Source organism: Mustela erminea, chromosome 5 (assembly GCF_009829155.1).
Source record: "Mustela erminea isolate mMusErm1 chromosome 5, mMusErm1.Pri, whole genome shotgun sequence".
Classification (NCBI taxonomy): domain Eukaryota; kingdom Metazoa; phylum Chordata; class Mammalia; order Carnivora; family Mustelidae; genus Mustela; species Mustela erminea.
The window spans coordinates 40,263,245-40,284,694 of NC_045618.1; the positions used below are offsets into that span (position 1 = coordinate 40,263,245).

Below are 21,450 nucleotides of genomic sequence, written 5' to 3' on the forward strand. Positions count from 1 at the left end.
TGACAAAAATGAAGTACCCGAAGCACAAAGTGCTGAAGACATCTCAGAAAACAAGACTGACCAGATAAAGTAGTCCTGCCCTTTAAAAAGTCCTTCCCAAAACTGTATGATCTTGACTGAAGCTATGGGGAACACTAATTCCAAAAACCGTAATAATTTATTTTATTGATTTTGTTTGTGAGTTGTTGTTGGAATTTATAAAACTGAGTGGGGAAAATATTCTAAACAAATTTAAGCATTCAACTCTTAAGTTAAAACAACAAATTTGCAATCATCTGAATTAATTCATATTAATGGCTTCACAAACAAAATTAAACAAGATATACACTCTGATGTTTATAAATCAAAGTTACTACTGCATATCTACTCTAACAAAAACTACTTATTTACAACTGGTCTTGATTTAAATTTTGGGGCAGATTATTCTATGCAGGGTACTAGTCTGGGGTTGTACTTCTTTTTCTAGTTAAGACTGAAATGTCAGTTCTCTGCTTATTTGCTATGAATTTGACGAAACAGGAAAAGGTGGCTCCAAATTTTAAAACATACTAACTACTAAAATGGGCTTTTAAAATAAATTAGGTACTTAGTATTCAAAACTTTGTAAAATATATGTAAGACCACAGTTTCCAAAATGACTTGGCTCATCTACCAAGACAAAGACTTTTAAACATTTTGAATATTGATTAGAAGTAATGTAAAGCAGCTGAGATCAGTTGAGTGTTTTTTTAAAGGATCATTGTGTGTAGATACAGAGATACCTAGTCATAAATTTTTTTCATGGACTCCTAACCTGGAATAAAACTATCCGTATGTGTATGGAAAGAGTCAATCCTCTCTGCTTAATCATCTCTCTCTTAGTTAGTAAGGAAAAGCTGCCTTGCGGGAAGCTCCTTTTGATAGTTCTCAGAGTTCAAAGAGTATGGAACCTTCAAGTTGATTTCATCAAGTCTATTTATTAATGCATTTCAAGTTTCAAAAAACCTTACATCTTTGCACAATACTTTATTTTTTGCAATTTTTAGTAAAAATTTCCAAAGTGAACAAAAAGATACTGTATAAAACACAGTGGACATAAACTGACAGTAGTATTAGATCTCATTTGTCTTGATCCTTTTGTTTTACCACATCTTGATTTGCAGTGGAAAGAGTTCAGTGCACGTATCTCTTGTCAGAAAACATTTAACTTAGACTCAAAATAAAATAGGGCAGTGTGTACCTGCCAAAACCCTACCACAGGATAACATTACAAGCAAAAAATGTACATGTTCCAAAGTCTACCACACTCAAGAAGTTACTAAGAACTCTTGCAGAAGAAAAGTCACCATTTTAGAAATGCAAACCCACTTCCAACCTTTGCACAGTCCAAAAACAAAGGCATTTAAATGATTTAAAAGCAATTACATACATATCTACCTACTTGTCTGTTTAGAATTATTTATAGTCTATCTGGGGTTTCATGTACAAAATTTGTCTCTAAATCATGTACAAAAAGCTGTATTTTGAAAAAAGTCACCACATACTGTACAAGTTTACAAGGAAGAGATCCCATTATTTTCTCTAGCATTTTTGGCCTTGCTGGCTTGCGTCACATTATGAGAATGATTGTGTAAACCTTATACTCTTAAGAAACAAAAAGGAAAAAATAAGCCAAAACACAAATCTTTTCAATGTTCCCTAAATTTGCCTCCTATGTGAAGCCAGAAAAAATCATAGCTGTTTACTTCTAATTTAAGTGATGTAGTTGGAAAACAGAAGCAATAAATACGTCACAAGCTTAAAACTTTTTGTAATGCCCCCTTCCATTCCTGCATAGCAATAAGCCTGTTAATACATTAAATGCTTTTGCTTTCTTTCTTTAAAAAGCCAATTATTTACATCTGTTTAAAAAATAAATTTGGAATGGGACATTGTGCTGTTTCACCTTCACTGCTGTTAAAATATTTTAAGGAAAAAAATGTCAGAAGGCCTATCTACAATTTTAACTACTAGTTGAACAAATCATCCTTCTTTAGTGGTTACCAATGATCAGTGATAGTATGCTGAAAAAACTGTTCCAATACTTTGATAAAATAAAAGACACAGCTTTTCTTTTCCGTATCAGAGAAAACCAAAAACATAATTAGCATACTTTAGATATATGGAAAACACAAATAACAGGCTACAAATAAAAAAATCATTTCATTGACATAATTTCTATCAAAGCGTGATTAAAATTTCACCTATCAATTCAAAACTGGAATTAGAAAGTTTAAAGTAAGTAAGCAGAAATCAGACATTTACGTAAGAACGGACTCTGAAGTAGTATGCTGCATACATCCAGTTTGCACACTTAACTGTGTTCCTAAGCGTAGTCACTCCTGTGCTCTCAGCAGCCATTGGATGAAGACAAGATGAATATCAGAACCAACTCCATCATTATAAAAAGGTAAATTGATTCTCACTTCAAAAACTGCCTGTGTAAAGCATTACAGAATCCTGGACCACTGAATACCACCATTCTCTGTTATCCTGAGTATGTCAATTAAACAGTAATTTTTCATTAAGAGCGGAAAAATTTTATAATACAAAGAAACATCCATATTGCAATTTCTGTTTACAATTGCACACAGAAGTACAGTGTACGTAAGAAATACATGTCTGCATATAACAAGGTATGTACATTGGCAAGTGATGTCTCCAATGTTGAGGTGGTCGAGCCTCCTAGCCTTGATTGGCAGTTGAAAAAAATATATATATATTTCAATTTGTGATAAAAGTTTATCGAGAGCCAAGTCTGCCTGCAAGTGAAGAAAATGCAGCAACGAAGAACAGGGAACACGGGGCACGTAATAATATTCTAAGACTTTGTGCCATTAGGTTAAAAAGAGCTGTCCGTAAGAAAATTGGGTTCCTTTTCCACCCCCCCACCCCCAAATTGGAATTTTCAGGCTTTAAAATTTAAGTAATTCCACCTGGTCTGAGGACATGATCTCTTGCCATTTTTTCTTCGACTGTTATTTGTGAGGGTTTAGTTGGGGGATGATGATTTAATAGGTGTCTCTTTGGAGTGAAGTTTTCCCATTGTAGGCACTAGGAAGAACCAAGGCAAAAGCTGCAGTTAACGTCTCATGTGTCCCATTTGATAACTCTCCCGGGGCCTCTGACGCTGGGGTTGCTGAATGGGCTGTGGGGGTCTCCTCCTCTTTAAAGTGCCTGCGAATCATGAACAAAAGTAAAACGGATTTACTGTGCACTTTTTAATCTTAAAAAACAAAGCTGTCAATTCAATAAGAAAGGTTCTAGATCAGCACTATTCAACAGAAATACAACTCATGTATGTAATTTTAAATTTTCTGGTAGCCATAATGAAAAAGGTCAAAAAGATGGGCAAGATAATGTTAGTAACTTTTTTATTCCACTTAATCTGATGTAGGCAAAATATCATCACTCAAGGTGTAATCAATACAAGAAAGTATTAATAAACTATTTCATTCTTTCTTGTATACCGTCTTCCCAGTCTGATATAATTTATATTTACAACACATCTCACTGTTAACTCGCCACGTTTCAAGTGCTCAACAGACATTAACTATTAGGTTAATACATATTCTGAGGACAGAATCTATGAGGAATAAATTACAGAGTCTTTGAGCAAATGACTTAAACTCTCTGAAACTGAGATGCCTAGTCTGTAAAACAGGGATAATAATGAACCCCTACAGCCTGTCTATGTAATCTGTGAGGATTATATGACAATTCATGTAAAAGTGCTTTTTGGGAAGGTTCGATAATTGCTAGGGTTGGTTTTCTTTCTGTTTTTTTTTTTTTTTTAAAGTTTTTAAAGGTAAAATTTGCTTAAAGTGAAATCAAGTAAAAAAAAAAAAACTGTTATGTTGCATGAGATCATAATTGGTAACATATCTAATGAGTGTCATGTGGCCCTCAGAAATCCCTAGGAAATTAATATAAATTCTATGGTGCTCGCTCACACTGTCAATTTACAAAAAGCAGTGACATCAAAATCACATTTCCTCTGATTCCCACCAAGATGCTTTCCCAAGCATGACTACTGAGCTCTCTTGTGCCACGACAGGTAAATTTAGGCAAACAGTTGAGGGAAAAATTGTAAGAAACCCCTAGTTTTAAACTACTTTGTGTAAGGTATCAGACTCAGCCTGAGGTGAGAGGCTTCATGAGAAGTCTGTGGGAGGCAGGAGAGGGACAGCTGTCATTTACCTCTCGTTCTCCCCCACCATTATGGCACCATGTCTGCCCCACACCTAGAGTGAAGAGTTCTGGCGCAGGCACTTCTGAGGGCAGCACAGAAGCCACAAATAGCTTGGGGAAGGTGAGGCACAAACAGATGGGAACTAAATCATCTGGAGCAGTTGCTTCCTAACCTTTTTCTTTTCCAAATCCCTGGAGCAAATGTAAAGAAAGCCTCCTTCCAATGCTGTGTCTCCATGAGAGGTCAAGGGTGGACCCCAAACCTCAGGAATTGTTTTCAGAGAGGGAGAGTAAAAACCACGGTTTCTTGGTGACTGAAGCCTCCATCCTAAGCCCTTCCCACAGACCATTATCTTTATTTCCCCATAAGCATCACCCCTCAGGAAAATGAATTTATGTGCCAGAAAACATTTTAAGAGCACAAACAATAGAAACAATAACAGAAGCACAGCTATTAGAATAATCAATCATTTCGAAGTAGCCTATCATAATAAAAACAAAGAAGGGAAGATTTTAGAATACAAAAATAAGAAAAGAGAAAACAGGTATCAGGCAAATATATAACTGTCCAAGTCTAAATATTTTTAGTGATTCAAGACAGATTAGCATTAAATTGGTAGCCATTAGCAAACTAGATTGGACTGACAAAAAACATACTTAAAAATAAAATAATACATCTACTAATCTTATTCTCAAAGAGAAAGTACTATAAAATTTGTTAAAAGACCCATTTATCATTCAATTCTACCTGCTGAACAGTTCAAAGTTATTAAAAAAAAAATACCTTGCTCAAAGTGTCTTACCTGGAAGAGGTTTAGGAGGAGGCAGCTTTGGATTACTACTTGGAGTATGAACACTGCATATCTTAATAAATCCAGCCATTAGCATGATCAGGGCAATTCCCATAAGTAATACTGCCCACCAATAAATCTAGAAATAAACAGATTTTTCTACTGAAAGAACTGCAAAATATTTTAGAATATTTTATATCACATAAAATATATATATTACATTTTAATTTCTGAAGAACATTTGTTCTTCAGGAAGTGTACAGATACCACATATAAGATTAATTTCTTCTTTTTTTCCTTAATTTTATTTATTTATTTGACAGAGAGAGAGGGACAGCGAGAGAAGGAACACAGGCAGGGGTAGTAGAGGAGGGAGAGGGAGAAGCTGGTTTCCGGCTGAGCAGAGGATCCAATATGGCGCTTCATCCCAGGATCCTGGCATCCTGTACTATCACCTCCAATGTGATCCAATCCATAAGCACCAAGAATCAATGGTTTTCCGACTTTCAGGATGATGTGCTAGCCACAGGAGATGCACATCTATTCCTAAAGTCCACTGTATTTTCTAACGTATCTCCTTCCCTCTAGTCTTCCCTGCTCAAAACCATCTTCTACATGGTCATCCGTGTTACAACTACCTAAAATATGGAATTGACTACGCCCTTCCTCTCTGTAAAACCCTTCTTTAAAACCTTCCCACCAAGGATCTCTAAAACCATTAAGCAGGAGGGAGGAAAAAAATAAAACGAGCACAATAAAGTACAGCAAAGTACACATATGATTCTACTTAAAAAAATATATATATATACACATACACACATATACACACACACACACATACATACATATGGGGGGTGGTGCTTGGGTGGCACAGTTGGTTCAATAACAGGCTCTTGGTTTCAGCTAAGGTCGTGACCTCAGGGCATGAGATCGAACCCCATGCTGGACTCTACACTCAGCATGGGGTCTGCTTGGGATTCTCTCTCCCTCTCCCTCTGCCCTTCCTGCTTGTGCTAAGATAAATAAATAGACTTAAAATAAATAAGTAAATACACACACACATGCATGTATGTATATAGGTATATGTATATATATGGATGCTAGTCATTTGGGCATCCAATTCTTAATTTCAGCTCAAGTCATAATCTCAGGGTTGTGAGATCGAGTGTCACGTCAGGCTCTGCAGTGGGTGTGAAGTCTGCTTAAGATTCTCTCTCTCTGCCCCTCCCCACCCGCTCATGCTCTCTTTCTCTCAGTAAATAAATACTTGTAATAGTATACATGGTTTCTAAAGAATATACAAAAAAATCATCTTGAGAAGACTGGGCTTCGGGGGGAAAAGGTGGCTTATTTTTGAATGCATTACTCTGCCAATTAAAAAGAAGGATAATCACACTTACAAAAAGAAAAAAAGTAAAAACAAGACTTTTTAATTAAAAAAAAATACGTGACTTTTTAGATCCTCCCTATTCATAAAATATCCATCTGTACGCTCTATTTCTACTAGTCCTTAAGAATTGAGTCTTGGGGGACGCCTGGGTGGCTCAGTTGGTTAAGCAGCTGCCTTCGGCTCAAGTCATGATCCTGGCGTCCTGGGATCGAGTCCCACATCAGGCTCCTTGCTCAGCAGGAAGCCTGCTTCTCCCTCTGCCTCTGCCTGCCACTCTGTCTGCCTGTGCTCACTCTCTCTGACAAAAAAAAAAAAGAATTTAGTTTTGGTATCACCTCCTTAAAGAGGTATTCCCTAAATAGGTCTTCCCTATTTTCTATGAAAACAGCAGGCAGGAATGAAAATATGTTTCTCTGTGCTTATCTTCTCGAATCCATACTGGACTACAGGCTCCCTGAATTTATATGCTACAAACTTAGTACCTGTCCCACAAAAAAGTACCTGTTGGACTAGTTATTACCAGTGAGTCACTATGGCAAACACCGACTCATAAACACTTCTAAACAGCTCATTTGTTATTTCTAGATTGCCCACACAAATAATGTGACAAGGCTCTCACAACAGAGACAGGATATAAAAAGTAGTGTTTTTGATATCTCTGATACTAGTTTTTTAGTACCTAAGACATCTTAAATACAAGATGCAAGTAGTATGAGAATAACAGAAGCAGAGAAGAAAGCAAGCCTGGATTTAGTTATGGTTATAACTGTAGAAAACAAAAGTCAAAAGTTGAAGGTCCAGTTGAGATCAATAAACATTTACTAAAATATGGCATCCAGTTCCTAATGGACTTCCAGTTCCTTTTAGCAGTTTTCTTGGACTTCCTCCAAATTTTTCCAGGTAATTAACTACGTTCTCAAAAGCCCACAGCCTGAGATGTTTTAGTGACGACAGCAGCTCCTCTGAGTTTAGTGTGTGCGGAAACAAAACATCACAGTGGTGAGAATACAGCAAGAAAAACTAAACAAACAAAACAATGGTGTATTTGAGAGCGTAGTAAATAAATATGGCCACCTTTGGTCGAGGGTATTTTATTTTTTTTAAGATTTTTATTTATTTATTTGAGAGAGAGACAGTGAGAGAGAGCATGAGAGGCGAGAAGGTCAGAGGGAGAAGCAGACTCGGAGCCTGATGCGGGACTCGATCCTGGGACTCCGGGACGATGACCTGAGCCGAAGGCAGCTGCTTAACCAACTGAGCCACCCAGGTGCCCCGGTCAAGGGTATTTTTAATGTTCCCTTTAAAAGAGAATTATCGTAGAATTGGTTAAATGTGAAATTATACATACTATAAAATTAGAGGAAAGAATACCAAACCAGGCTAACAAATGAAAAATATGTGTTTCATCTGTTAAGAAAAGACCACAATTTGTCCACCTGCTAGAATATCAAAGAAAGGAGAGCCATCACTTACTCAACAAACATTTAATGAGTGTAAATTATGCGTGAACTCTCGCCTTTCATAGATACAAGGGTGTTGAGTGAAATTTAAGAGACAAAGAGAAGATAACCAAAAGGTTAAAACATAGCTTTGCAGTTACCAAGCACTAAATCAAGTCTAAGAAAATAATTCTACAAAGGAAACAGATAGATGTTGTTCAACAGAGTCATTTACATGGCCAAAAGAACACAAAGTAGAAAAAAAAAAAAGTAAAAATTACAAATTAAAAGGTCAAAATTTACCAGTCTAATATATTACATACTAATTATAATTATTTTTTATTTAATAATCTAAATAAACAAAAGGGACCTATAGGATTATAAAATGATAAAACAGGTATCACCCAAAAGAAAACTGTGAGGAGGAAGGAGCAACACATACACTCAAGTCTCTCCAGACAGAGGATAATCTTTACTTTATTTTAAACATCCCCACGGGGCACCTGGGTGGCTCAGTGGGTTGAACACCTGACTCTTGGTTTCAGCTCAGGTCATGATCTTGGTGTCCTGGGATGAAGCCCCGTGGCAGGCCCTGCACTCAGTGCAGAGCCCACTTCTCTGCCTCACTCTCCCTCTGCCCCTCTCCCCTTCTTGTGCGTGAGCATGCACTTCAGCACGCACACACTCTTTCTCTAAAATAAATAAATAAAATCTTTAAAAAATCTCCAGAAAAACTCAACCAGATAATCGTTTCAGTGAATGTTCCAGAGTTTGGTAACTCACTCTCTGTAAATGACTCTAGACCTCCTGTGGCTCAAAAAGCCTTTTTGGGCCCACAGCGCCTTGTGGTGATGCTGGTTTTGCCACCCTGCAGGGACTCTTCTATCCTTCAGAATATACTGGTGTCTAGACTTTGACTAAATGTTCTTCCATCCTGCAACACCCCCACGTGCCACCTCTCACACCAGTCTGCCAAGCAGAAAGCAATTGACTCCTAATCTCTTAGTTACTTTAATCACAGCCTGAGCAAGCAGGATAAAATACCACTGAGAGAAACCTGAAGATATTATAGCTTCAAAGTTAAGATAATATGCACAATTTTTATTCTTTTCCATATAAATTATGACATTTAAGAAATCTGCTACATTCATCTAGCAAATATATATTGAATCCCTACCATATGCTAAGCCCTATGACAATACTGCATCTTTGGTGTTCAGGTTTCACAAATGATAGCTACGTGGTCTATTCTACCACATAATGAAGGTCCACATCCACCCTCCATTTTAACATGTGAGGATGACAGAGTAGAAAATTCTGTCATAAGCCTTTTAAAAAATGAGTCATTACATTGCAGAGACTAAAAAAATGGTTTCCAAACTTGAGCATGCACCATCACCTACTGTCTCAGTGGCTCAACGATGAGGCCCAATAATCTGTCTTTCTAGCAAGTTCCCAGACAACACTGACACTGCTGGTCAGGGGACCACACTTTGAAATCCAATGCTCTAGATTATGGTTTGGCAAAAGGCTTCCTCTAAAAGGCCAGATAGATATTTTAGATTTGGGGAGCCAGTCTCTGTTGCAACTACTCAAAGTACAAAAGCAGCCACAGACAGTATGTAAATGGGTGGGTGTGGCCATGCTCCAATGAATCATTATTTATGGACACTGAAATCTGAACTGATATAATTTTCAAAGGAATGTTATTTCAGTAATATCTTTTGATTTCTTCAACTATTTGAAAACATTTTTAGCTTGTGAGCCACACAAAAACAGGCAGTGGGCTAGATATGGCTCATAAGCCATTCTGCTGACCCCTGGTTCTAGATAAATGGTTGGTTCTCAGTCCTGGCTGTCCACCAGAAATAGCTGAGGAGCTTTTAAAAGACCCAGATACTTAAGCGCCATCCCATGAGATTCTGAATTAATTAGTCTAAGCCCTAATTAATGAACAACCAGGAATAAGAATTACTGGTTGTTTTTTTTTAAGATTTTATTTATTTGACAGACAGAGATCACAAGTAGGCAGAGAGGTAGGCAAATAGAGAGAGGGGGAAGCAGGCTCCCCACTGAGCAGAGAGCCCGATGTGGAACTTGATCTCAGTACCCCGGGATCATGACCTGAGCCAAAGGCAGTCATCCAACCAACTGAGCCATCCAGGCGTCCTGATATTTAGGGTTTAATAAGCCTTACATGAATAAAGATTTCTAGTGTCAGGTAAGTTTGAAAAACGAAATTTAAGGATTTTTTACTGTAGGACTTCTCACAATATTCTTCATAAGTATCTAAGAGAGGACTACAGTATATAATGTTTTCCAGATTCATCTGACTGCCAAATCCATACATCTAGTGTTCTATGAAGCACTCAGGAAACACTTGCTTCAATCTTTATCATAAAGAAGAACAGATACTTAATACTGAGGTTCATAAAGTTACAACAAAATATGAGAGAAGAAATTAATTTAAAAATGAGAAATACAATTGATTCTTATCAAAATAATAATAAAAAAAGAAAAACTGATAAATCTAAACATAAAGAAAAAAGTAACAAAATAACAGGAAATTACTTTTAAAAAGATGGAGAGGGGCAACTGGGTGCCTTAGTTAAATGTCCACTCTTTATTTCAGCTCATATCATGATCTCAGGTAGTGAGATCAAGCCCCCCACTCACCCCCTCCCCCGGTCGGGCTCAGTACTTTGTGTGGAATCTGCTTGAGATTCTCTCCCTCCCTCTGCCCCTTCCCCCAATCATGCTTTGTCTCTCTCAAATACATAAGTAAACCTCAAAAAGATGGAGAAATACAATGATAAATTTGAAAAAAAAATCAAAGTCAAAGATGGTTTTCTACAATGTCAAATCTAATACAAAAGATATAGAAGATGTGAACACATCAGTAACTATGGAAGAAAGTGAAAAAGAACTACCAAAGCCCTCAACCCTGTTTTTAAAAAAAGGAGATAAGGATGTAAGGTCTCTATAGATTTCTTGGTAATCGCTTTCAAACTTTTTAAGGACTAGGCGACTCCTTAATAAATCCAAAGGATGTTTATCATTATCTCTTTGCCAGATACAAATATAGCAAACATATTTTTTAAAAATACATTCAAAAGGGGTGCCTGGGTGGCTCAGTGGGTTAGGGACTCTGCCTTCGGCTCAGGTCATGATCTCAGGGTCCTGGGAACGAGCCCCACATCACGCTCTCTGCTCGCAGGAGCCTGCTTTCCCCTCTCTCTCTCCCTGCCTGCCTCTCTGCCCACTTCTGGTCTCTATCTGTCAAATAAATAAATAAAATCTTTAAATATATATATATATATTCAAAATACTACCAAAAACAACTTTTCCCAGGAAAAAAAAAGTAGAAGTTTTCTTACATCATTTCCATGATACCAGCAGCAGTCAGTAACTCATGCCCTGAAAAGTATTAAACTGTTCAGATTCTCCTTACTCTACGCAATCTGAGGAGTAAAGGTGCCATGGTATGAAAGGAAAGTCAGTGAAACTAACCCTCCTTCCTTTCACAGCATCTTAGACCAAAGCATCCTAATAATCTAGCTTATTAACTAGAAGGACACTTTCCTGACATGATGAAAAACCAGAGCATGAAGCATTCATGTAACAAAATAAACTCTGCTATGCAAGTGAACTCTGCACAGAACACAAATCAGACAAATAACTTCTAAGAAACTGGATTTTTGTTATCTTAACTGTCTGGCCTGGGAATGCCCACAAATGCAGCAACAGTCTTGTGGTTCTCTCCAAGCATTATGGACCAAGCTATCTGAAAGAGTGGCATGAGAATGTCAACAGTGATATAAAATGAAAGCATTCTACACTCACTTAAGGCAAACTTGTATAAAACCAAAAGTGCCTGATTAATCAGTTTCAGAACACAAGAAAAGACTTGATATTGCCAATTCATTTTAAGAAGCATTTCACTAAATCCTCAAATCTAAATATGAAAAAACGTTTTAAAAATGCTTTTAGGGACATCTGGGTGGCTCAGTTAGTTAAGCATTTGACTCTTGATTTCAAGTCTTGATCTCGGGGCTGTTAGTTCAAACCCTGTGTTGGGCCTCATGCTGGGCATGGGGCCCACTTAAAAAGAAGAAAAAAAAACTGGAAAAAAAAAGTAATACTTAAAAAAAAATCATTTCCATTAAATATTTTTCAAATAGGAATGAAGGAGCTTTTGATATGCTAAATAAAGGAATCAAAATTAGAGAGAATAGAGAAAAGTAAAAAAATATTATTTTTAGATATGATTCACTACCTTGAAAACCTAAAATATCTGGCACAACATACACTCAAATAGAACATACCTCTGAGATCTCCATTATCAGATTACTTTTTCAAATATTGTCTTCTATAGTTGACAAGTATACCAGATCTCAACTTACTCTTATCAGAGATAATGGGGGGGGACTGGATCTGAATTGAAAAGAAGGAAGTAAAGGACCAAGAAAGGTAAGCTACTTAAAGCCACATATCTGACAGATGCCAGAGGATGATATGAATCCTTGCACAATTCCCAAGCCTATACTCTTTCATCTTTGCCACAGTGCCAAAGGCACCTTCAGCTTAATGGATATTTTTTTGAACACCTATTATGCACCAAGCACAGGAGTAAGAAAATGAGTAACATATCATGTTTTAAGGAGACCTAAGTTAAGTCAATTGACCCAGTTTTGGTTTAAAACCTAGGTCTCTTAGAGCAATCTGGCTGGTTCAATAGATAGAGAATGCAAACTCTTGATTTAGGGTCATGAATTCAAGCCCCATTTTGGACAAAGCGCTTAAAAAAAAAAATAAAAGGAAAAGAAAATTAAAAGTATTCTCCAAAAAATAAATAAATAAATCCGAGGCTTCCTAAATCCAGGTTCAGTGATCCTTCTACCTCATAATCATGATATAATCTAAAAATCCTACACTCTAACAAGTGGAGTATTATTCTTCATATGTTTAAGAAGCATCATTTTTTATTATTTATTTATTTGAGAGAGTGCGTTCAAGTGTGTGCATGTGTGACAGGGGGCAGAGGGAGGAGAGAAGCAGGCTCTCTGCTGAGTGCAGAACCCACTTGGGGCTCATCTCACCTCCCTGAGATCATGACCTGAGACGAAATCAAGAGTCAGGGGGCTTAACGGACTGAGCCACCCAGGCATCCCAATAAACACCATTTTAATACTGGAGATAATTTCAAAGTTTGTATATTACAAATATTATTACAAGAGTACCGAAAAGGATGAAAAACCACAGATGACTTTTTTTGTGCCTTTAAGGCATCTTCAGTCCTGAACACACACAAAAAATGTAAGAAACAATTTGGGAATGGGGGAAGGGAGGAGGACCTGAGTTCTAAGTCAATTTCCAAAGCAAACTCATTCAATTCACATATAGCACAAGTTCAAATATACACTTGCAAATTTCCTACTGATATTTTAATGTAATCACTTAGAAACATGAATATTTAAGTGACTTCAGATAGTCATTCTCAGCAATCTTTTAAGAAAATTTCAGGTAATTCAACATCTGTACAACTTGGAGAAATGTGGGCTTAAAAATAATACAGTTCAGTGGATTTATGCCAGATGAACATCCATAATCATTAACAAATCTGCAAAACCCTCTATATCAGATCTTAGCTGTTCAACATTTCTGATCACTGACAAGATAAAAACCAGGGAATTATATTGAAACAGAAAAAAACTGCAGAAAAATCACCAATTTCTATCTCAGCAAAGTAGAAGCTGCAGCTGGCTATCTGTCATATTGAGACAAGGGAGACACATAAAAAGCAAACAAGCCTTTCTAGAACAACTTGAGGAAAATGCCCTAATAATACGGACCAGAAGAGGAAGTAACCCACTCAGGAGAAGACCAGGGAGCAGAGTAAAACAGAAAGACTCCCCATCATCTACCATCTACTCTATGATATAGATATACATATGGGGTTTCTGACCACTTTGAAAGAAAATAAACTGAACTGATAAAGTTAATTCCAGTATAAATAGGAAAGAAGTGATTGTTCTCTGGTGACTGCTGACCAGGTGAAATTACCAAAAAAAAAAAAAGTCAAGATAAGTTTTCTTTATAAATAAAAACTATACTTACCACAATCCATTCAGCAATATTTTCATAGAGCTCTGGACTAAAAATTGCTTTTTTAAGCCTAGCTAGAGGACCATCAGCATCTACTAGTCTGCACCGCATGAAAACATCACAGTAGCCTCTAAAATCATTGCAAGGGGACCCAGGTTGCAAGGTGATCGTTCGACCAACGAAGTGCATGCTCCACCGCGAAGACCCTGTACTGGCACAAGTTGATGGGTCCACTGGAAAAGAAATGCCAAATATAAGTTGAAGATCAGATTTCCTACCAGGCTAGCTGGGGAGAGAGGAAGGAGAGGAAAAAAAACTGCCTAAAATCACTACCATGACATGTTACATAGACTTGCATGGGTTAGGCTGGATAACACCATTGGTAATTCGCCTTAAACATACAATATAAACAAATAGCCAGCCAGCAACACCTGATTTTGTACCTACAATGGCTATCGGTGTTTATATTAATTATTGCCATAAAGCTGGCAGGTTTTTGTCTAGTTTATCATTTTTAAAACACTGTAGGGATCATAATACTAGAAACAAAATGCTACACTACATTTAAAATTTTCCAAAGAGGACCAATATCAGTGGAAATGACCTGTCCAAACTGGATAACAATGTTTAATGCTTAAAACTTAAGAGGAAAATGAGTCCTGTTTGGCTCAGCTGATACAGCATGAGACTCTTGATCTTGGGGTTGTGAGTTCAAGCCCCACGTTGGGGGTAGAGTTTACTTAAAAAAAAAAATTTTAAGGGCGCCTGGTTGGCTTAGTCAAAGAAGCATGTAACTTTCTGAGTTCAAGCCCCACATTGGGTCTAGATTACTAAATAATAATAAATAAATACACAAACTAACTTAAAAAATTTAAGGAGAAAAATTGGTTTTAAAACAGATTTTACAGTCTTGTGTTTTTTAAAAGCCTTACTCTTCTTCATACAGCAGACATGGCATAATTCCTTATCATCTTTGCCATCTGAGCTGGCACAGGTACACTCCTCCAGGCCATACTTCTCACAGATAGAACCTGCACATTGCTGCAAGAAAAATAAAAGACCAGTTATTAATCTCTCTACAGTCAAACCTAGTGTTCACAGTGACAGGTATACACCTCTGATGCTAAAATAATTAAGTAGAGGGCCATGTGGGTGGCTCAGTGGGTTAAAGCCTCTGCCTTCGGCTTAGGTCGTGATCCCAGGGTCCTGGGATTGAGCCCCGCATCGGGCTCTCTGCTCAGCGGGGAGCCTGCTTCCTCCTCTTTCTCTGCCTTTCTGTCTACTTGTGATCTCCTCAAATAAATAAGAAAAATCTTTAAAAAAAATAATTAAGCAGAAATACCAGGGGGAACAAAAAAGTATAGATTAATATCAGAAGTGGATCATATAAACATACCCAAAAAACAAGTGCAAATAAGGTAGCAAATCTTTTTTTTTTTTTTTTTAACTTGACAGAGATCACAAGTAGGCAGAGAGGCAGGCAGAGAGAGAGAGAGGACGAAGCAGGCTCCCCACCAAGCAGAGAGCCCAATGTGGGGCCCAATTCCAGGACCCTGGGATCATGACCTGAGCAAAGGCAGAGGCCTCAACCCACTGAGCCACCCAGGAGCCCCAAGGTAGAAAATCTTTTAAAGAAATGGCAACTCAAAAAAAAATCTGAACAAAACAAAAACAGAGAAAGAGATAGATGAGCATCAATTTTATATTGGTTATTATGGCTCCTTTATAAGAAGAGAAAAATTAAATTTTTCTCATGTAAAGTGAATGTCTAGCCAAGAAAGCTTTAAAGGCTTCACATTCAGATAAAATGACAGAAGAATCCTTTTATGTAGGCTGTTAAAATACTAATTTATAAAACTCAAAAGCAGTACAAAGTCATATGCCTAGCTATACAACTATTTTTTCTCTAGAGACTATCAAACACATGCAGTGGAAAGATGAAATGTTAGTCAGTAACTAATCGAATGCCACCAGGCACTTATATCACACGGTATATTCATGGCTTTATGAGGGAACAGAAAGGGATATTATTAATACAGGGATCAGGATCAGTTACTAGAATGCTGTAGCTTTAAGTAACAAACAATTATTCTGAAAAAGCAGGTTTTATAAAACTAAATGAAAAGGTTATAAAGCAAATGCTTACCCCATTAATGCACACTTGTGTATGCCTATTACAGTCCGTAAAGTTTGGTTTAGGATCAGAGGCTGGGCAGAGAGCTGTGATGCCATTACATATTCCTTCTTTTGCACAGTCTGAATCATCCCGACACTTCTCAGTTTTTGACTTGAATGCACACTGTGCTGTACAACAGGGACCTTGACTTGGGCTAGAATGAACAGTAAAGTTTAGATTAAGGAAAATTACTTGCTTATTAGGAAATAAGATATGCATAGATATGGTCCTAATTTTTAAATCATAAGTCTTATCTTTATGTAAGTATGTTATTGGTATAAAACTTCAAATTTTGGACTAAGAGGCTACTAAATTTCAACATTCTATAAATGTAAAAGAGTGACTGTCTTGCTTCTATAATCAAGGCATACTGTATTCAACACTCTTATTCTACTTGCCTTTAGTGAAAGGCTATCATAAAAACAGATTTAATATTAGGTGAGCTATCAGTGTGTTTCACAGTTAACATCATACATTAGTCAATTCATCAATTTTTCTCACATTTATATGCTAACATCAAACTAGGATACACAGACCAACCATTTAAAAAGAAGTGCACTGGCAATATTTTGTTGCTTATATCTACCATTACCAAAGTAGTTTTGACAAGTGAAATAATTATATGACACTAAGTTACAGGAGTCTATGAAAATCAGTATTATCTAAGTATTTAAAGTTAAAATTCTAAAAATACGGATGAAAGTCACATTTTTAAGTTAGGAACTGAACAGTGTGTATTTTATTGAGCGTCCTGTCTTTTGCCTGTTTTTTACACCCACCACACAAACTACAATTATAAGGAGCTCAATCTGCCAACCACAGTGCACTCATCAAAGCTACTCCAGAAAAATATACAAGACAGCAGCAAACAAAGACAAAGTTTCCAAACCCTATGTGTCTCTTAAGGTCAGTTTTAAATGGGTCCTAACTGCCCCGGGCTGACTGGTGGCAGCGTGAGCACTCCCGGGACAGGCAGGGTACCTGCACTGCTTCCCAGGCTTCAGCTTGCATTTCTTCCCCTCTGGCTGGTTTGCGTCGTAGCAGCACTCATCTTTACACTGGTCACTATAGCCACAGTCACATTCTTCACCTTGCTCCACCATCCCATTTCCACAAATAGGTTGGCCAGATTCTGAGGAAAATCAATAAAACAAAGTAAACACTGTCAGCGCACATAATTTGATTTAAAATGCACAAACTTTGGAGCCTCATAACAAAGGGAGAAAGGATAATTTGATGAATACAAAAAAGTAGAACTAGGAATCTCGAAATCAGTAGAAGACCTAAATTCAATTCTAACAGTGCCTCAGTCAATAACTAGCAATGTAGCCGTTGGGCAAGTCACTTCCCTTTTGGGGGGCCTCAGCTTCTTAATCTGTACGGTGAAGAGACTTGACATTATGGTTCCCTCTAAAGTCCCTTCCGGAAGTGGTAACATTCTATTTAGGCTACACTGAGCTTTACTGAACAATGACTGCACGGTTCACATTACGCAAATATGAACTAAGTTAGTGCTTCATCAACCAGGAAAAAAATTAAACCTTCTTTGTTAACAGAAAATTTCAAATATACACAGAAGTAGTAAGTAGAAGTACAGTGAACTCCCATGTACCAATCACTTGGCTTTAACAACTAGCAACAATATGCTATAAACAATTCCACCCAACATATTCATTTATTCTTGTAAATAAGGACGAATCCAAGAGACAGGAGTTTTTTTCTTTTTTAAATCTAACCATAATAGCATTATCACATCTAACAAAATTAATAATATGCTTTAACAGCATCTAATAGCCAATCCATGTTCAATTTCCTCAACTGTCTTTTTACATCTGGTTTCTTTGAAACAAGTACCACATAAGGATCCTCAACCCCATGGTTGCTTTTGGTTGGTATGTGTTCTTTTAATATATGAGACTCCCTCCTCTCTTTTTACTTTTACACTATTTATTTGTTAAAGAAATTGGGTCATTTTGTCTTACAGAATTGCCATGTTGTGTTTAGCTGATTATATCCTAGTCAATAAATACTTTTTTTTAATGTACATTAATTTGTTCCTCAGCCAGACCCAAGCTCTCTAAGGGAAGAACTACATATTTTTTCTATTTTTTTTGTATTCCCAAAAAGCTAACAGTATTGGGTCAAATCTTGGCTCATTAACGTTAGACAGTCTGGTCTAAGCACAGTGAATAATTTTAGAAAAACTTGGAGGCTCTCTTAAAGTTCTCGATTTTTATCAGTGGGCTTTAACATCTGTAGAGGAATGCTACTCCTTGTAAGATGAGATCACAGAACTTTAGCATCTGCAGGGAAATGACAAGAATCAAATGTCTTCACTTTTTAGAAAAGAAAACTAACTTCCAGTCTGTGACTTGCCAGAAACTATATGCTGCAGTACACGCAAATCAGAGACCAAACCTAGATTTCCAGGATCTAAAATCTGGTGCTCTTTTCTTTCTGCTACATCAAATTGATGTGGGAAACCGTCCTAGCACTCTTAAAATTAAAACTTAAAACTCTAGCTCTCTTAAAATTGAGAACTGAGTAAATATAAGGGAAAACCTGAACTTAACACAAAGCATATCTGAATCCAAACTATTCTAGAAAGACTAGCTTTATATTTAAAAAATTCATTCTTACCCTTAACCACATCAAATATTAAAGGAAATCTTAGCGCTAACTGAAGATCTCTCCCTCTCTTTCATTTTGTACCACCTATTCTGTTCTCTAAAACAAGAAGCATGAACACAGACCTATATTCTAAGTGAGTAATGACTTTGTTCTTAAGTCTCGTAATCATCATTTCAGAATTCACAGGACATGTAATTTAGGAGAAAAGGAAAAATTATAAAGTCAGAAAACCTCTGAGGCAATATTTACTACACACTGGTTTTTATTTCATACAGAAATATTTTTTCAAGTAAGCTAGAACACATGGAGAAAGTGCTGTTTAAATGCAAAAATTGTAATAGACACATATCTCACTATAATTTAAGAAACAAATTTCCTTACATAATACCTACAATATGCTCATTTATAAAAGACAACTTCAATCAGAAAGTTTACTGTGAAAATCCAGTTTACAAATAAAGAAACTAGGTAGCACTTTTACATGTCTTAGAAAACCAACCAGTGATAACAACAACATCAGTAACAAAAACGATACCATCCATGTAATTTGAATCTGTCCTTTTAAAACAAATAGAAGGCCTTAAAAGAAAAAGCCAATCAATATTAAGTAAAAATTAAAACTTGAGCCTAAACAAAAATTTAATTTTTACTCTGGGAAAGATTCTGTGAAGAGAATAAAATAAAAAGCTACAAACTGGAAGAAAAATATGTGCAGATCAATATCTGACAAATGACTAGTATGCAGGCTATGTAAAGAACTCTCAAAACTCAACAGAAAAAAAAAAAATCCAATGAGAAATGGCCAAGAAACATGGACATTTCACCAAAGAAGATAAACAGATGGCAAATAAAGCACATGAAAAGATGAACATTTTTAGTCATGAGAAAAATGCACATTAAAACCACAATAAAATACCACTTTACACCTATCAGAATAGATAAACTAAAAACAATAAAAATGCCAAAAGGTGACAAAGATGCAGAGAAATTAGATCACTTATAAGCTGCTGATGGGACCCTAAAATAATACAGCCGCTGCAGAAAACACTTGGACAGTTCTGCAGAAATAGAGCAAACAATTATTATATGATCCATCAACTGGACTAGGGGGCATTTATCCCAGAGAAATGAAAACTTATGTTCACATAAAAAGCCTAGCTGCTTTATTCATAATAGCCAGAAACTGAAAATAGCCCAGACAGCCTTTAGCAGGTGAATGAACTTCCTAAAAGAATAGTTTGGACTCAGATATGCCTTGTGATAGGTTTGTATGTTTGAGCTGTGTTCCCTTGTAGCCTGTGCTACAACTGTAAACAAACTGTGGTACAGACACACCATGGGATACTCCTCAGCAATAAAAACAAACTCCTGATAAAGGCAACAATTTGAATGAATCTTCAGGGAATTTTGCTGAGTGCAAAAAGGCAATCTCAAAGGTTACATAATGTATGATTCCATTTATATAACATTTGGAGTGACAAAATTTTAGAAATGAAGAATGGTTTAGTAGGGCATCAGTGAGGGGATAGCAGGAGGGAGGTAGGTGTGTTTGCCCTCAACTAACTTAATAATGTTGTGAAACAGGATAAGGTAGAATATTTAGAACATACTTAGAACATGTTAAATACCGCAAGAGAGGAATAACAGATGAATAGATAAACAAAATGTGGTATTATCCATACAATGGAATATTATTCAGTCATAAAAAGAATGGCATTCTAATACAAACTATAATTTGAATCAATCTTGAAAGTTTATGCTAAGGGAACTAAGCTAGACATGGAAGGCCAAATATCGTACAATCCCATCTGTATGAGGGGCCCAGAACAGGCAAATTCATAGAGACAGAAAACAGATTACAGGTTACCCAGTCAGGAGAGAGGGAAGCAGGAGTTACTGCTTTTAATGATTATAGAATTTTATCTGGAGAGATGAAGAAGTTTGGAAATGGGTAGTGGTTATGGCTGCACATCGCTACAAATGTACTTAATATCACTGAATTTTTAACTTAAAATTAGCTTACATACAAATTTTGTATATTTTTATTTTTTATTCTTATTTATATTATACATATTTTATATATTTTTTTCTTTAGCATAAGGCAAAAAAGAATTTCACAGCAGCTTTATTCACAATAGCCAAAACCCAAAAAGCCCAGGTGTTCAGGTGCTCAACAATAGGAGAGTGGATGAGCAAAGTGTGATATATTCAGACAATGCAAGCAATATTAACTACTCAGCAATAAAACAGAACAAAACGCTACTGATGAATCTCAAAATATGCTGAGTGAAAGTAGCCCTCCACAAAAGAATATAAACCATATGATTCCACTTATATGAAGTAAAACAAACAAAATTTCTCTACAATGAAATAAATCAGAATAATGGTTGTCTCTGAGAATTGTTGGGGGCAGAAACGGACTGTGAAAAGAAATGAAAGAACTTTGTGGGGTGACAGAAATATTCTGTATTTTGATAGGTGCTTAGGTCATACAGGTAAATGCGTTTGTCAAAGCTCACTATGGTGGACTTCCTGTGCAACATTTCACTTATATTAAAAAAAAAAACCCACAAACAATATTGACTTTTAGTTATACAGGCTGAAGGGTTTAAGGGTAAAGTATACTGATGTCTGCAATCCATTTTTAAATTGCTACAAAAAAACATGGGATTGAGGGATGGGTAAGTTAATAAATAAGTTATAAAGCAA

General features: G+C 36.5%; 1 protein-coding gene across 1 annotated transcript in view; it reads right to left on the minus strand.

Moving 5' to 3' along the window:
- Positions 1-936: 936 nt before the first annotated feature.
- The window catches only part of ADAM10 (ADAM metallopeptidase domain 10), a 135,648-nt gene continuing 115,134 nt past the window's right edge, over positions 937-21,450 (minus strand). Inside the window, exons 13-18 of the mRNA XM_032342678.1 lie at positions 17,092-17,242; positions 16,081-16,264; positions 14,867-14,975; positions 13,947-14,167; positions 5,013-5,139; positions 937-3,195 (exon numbers count right to left, since the gene is read on the minus strand). Coding sequence (XP_032198569.1) covers positions 3,101-3,195; positions 5,013-5,139; positions 13,947-14,167; positions 14,867-14,975; positions 16,081-16,264; positions 17,092-17,242 — 887 coding nt within the window. The 3' untranslated portion in view covers positions 937-3,100. The remainder of the gene's footprint in view (positions 3,196-5,012; positions 5,140-13,946; positions 14,168-14,866; positions 14,976-16,080; positions 16,265-17,091; positions 17,243-21,450) is intronic.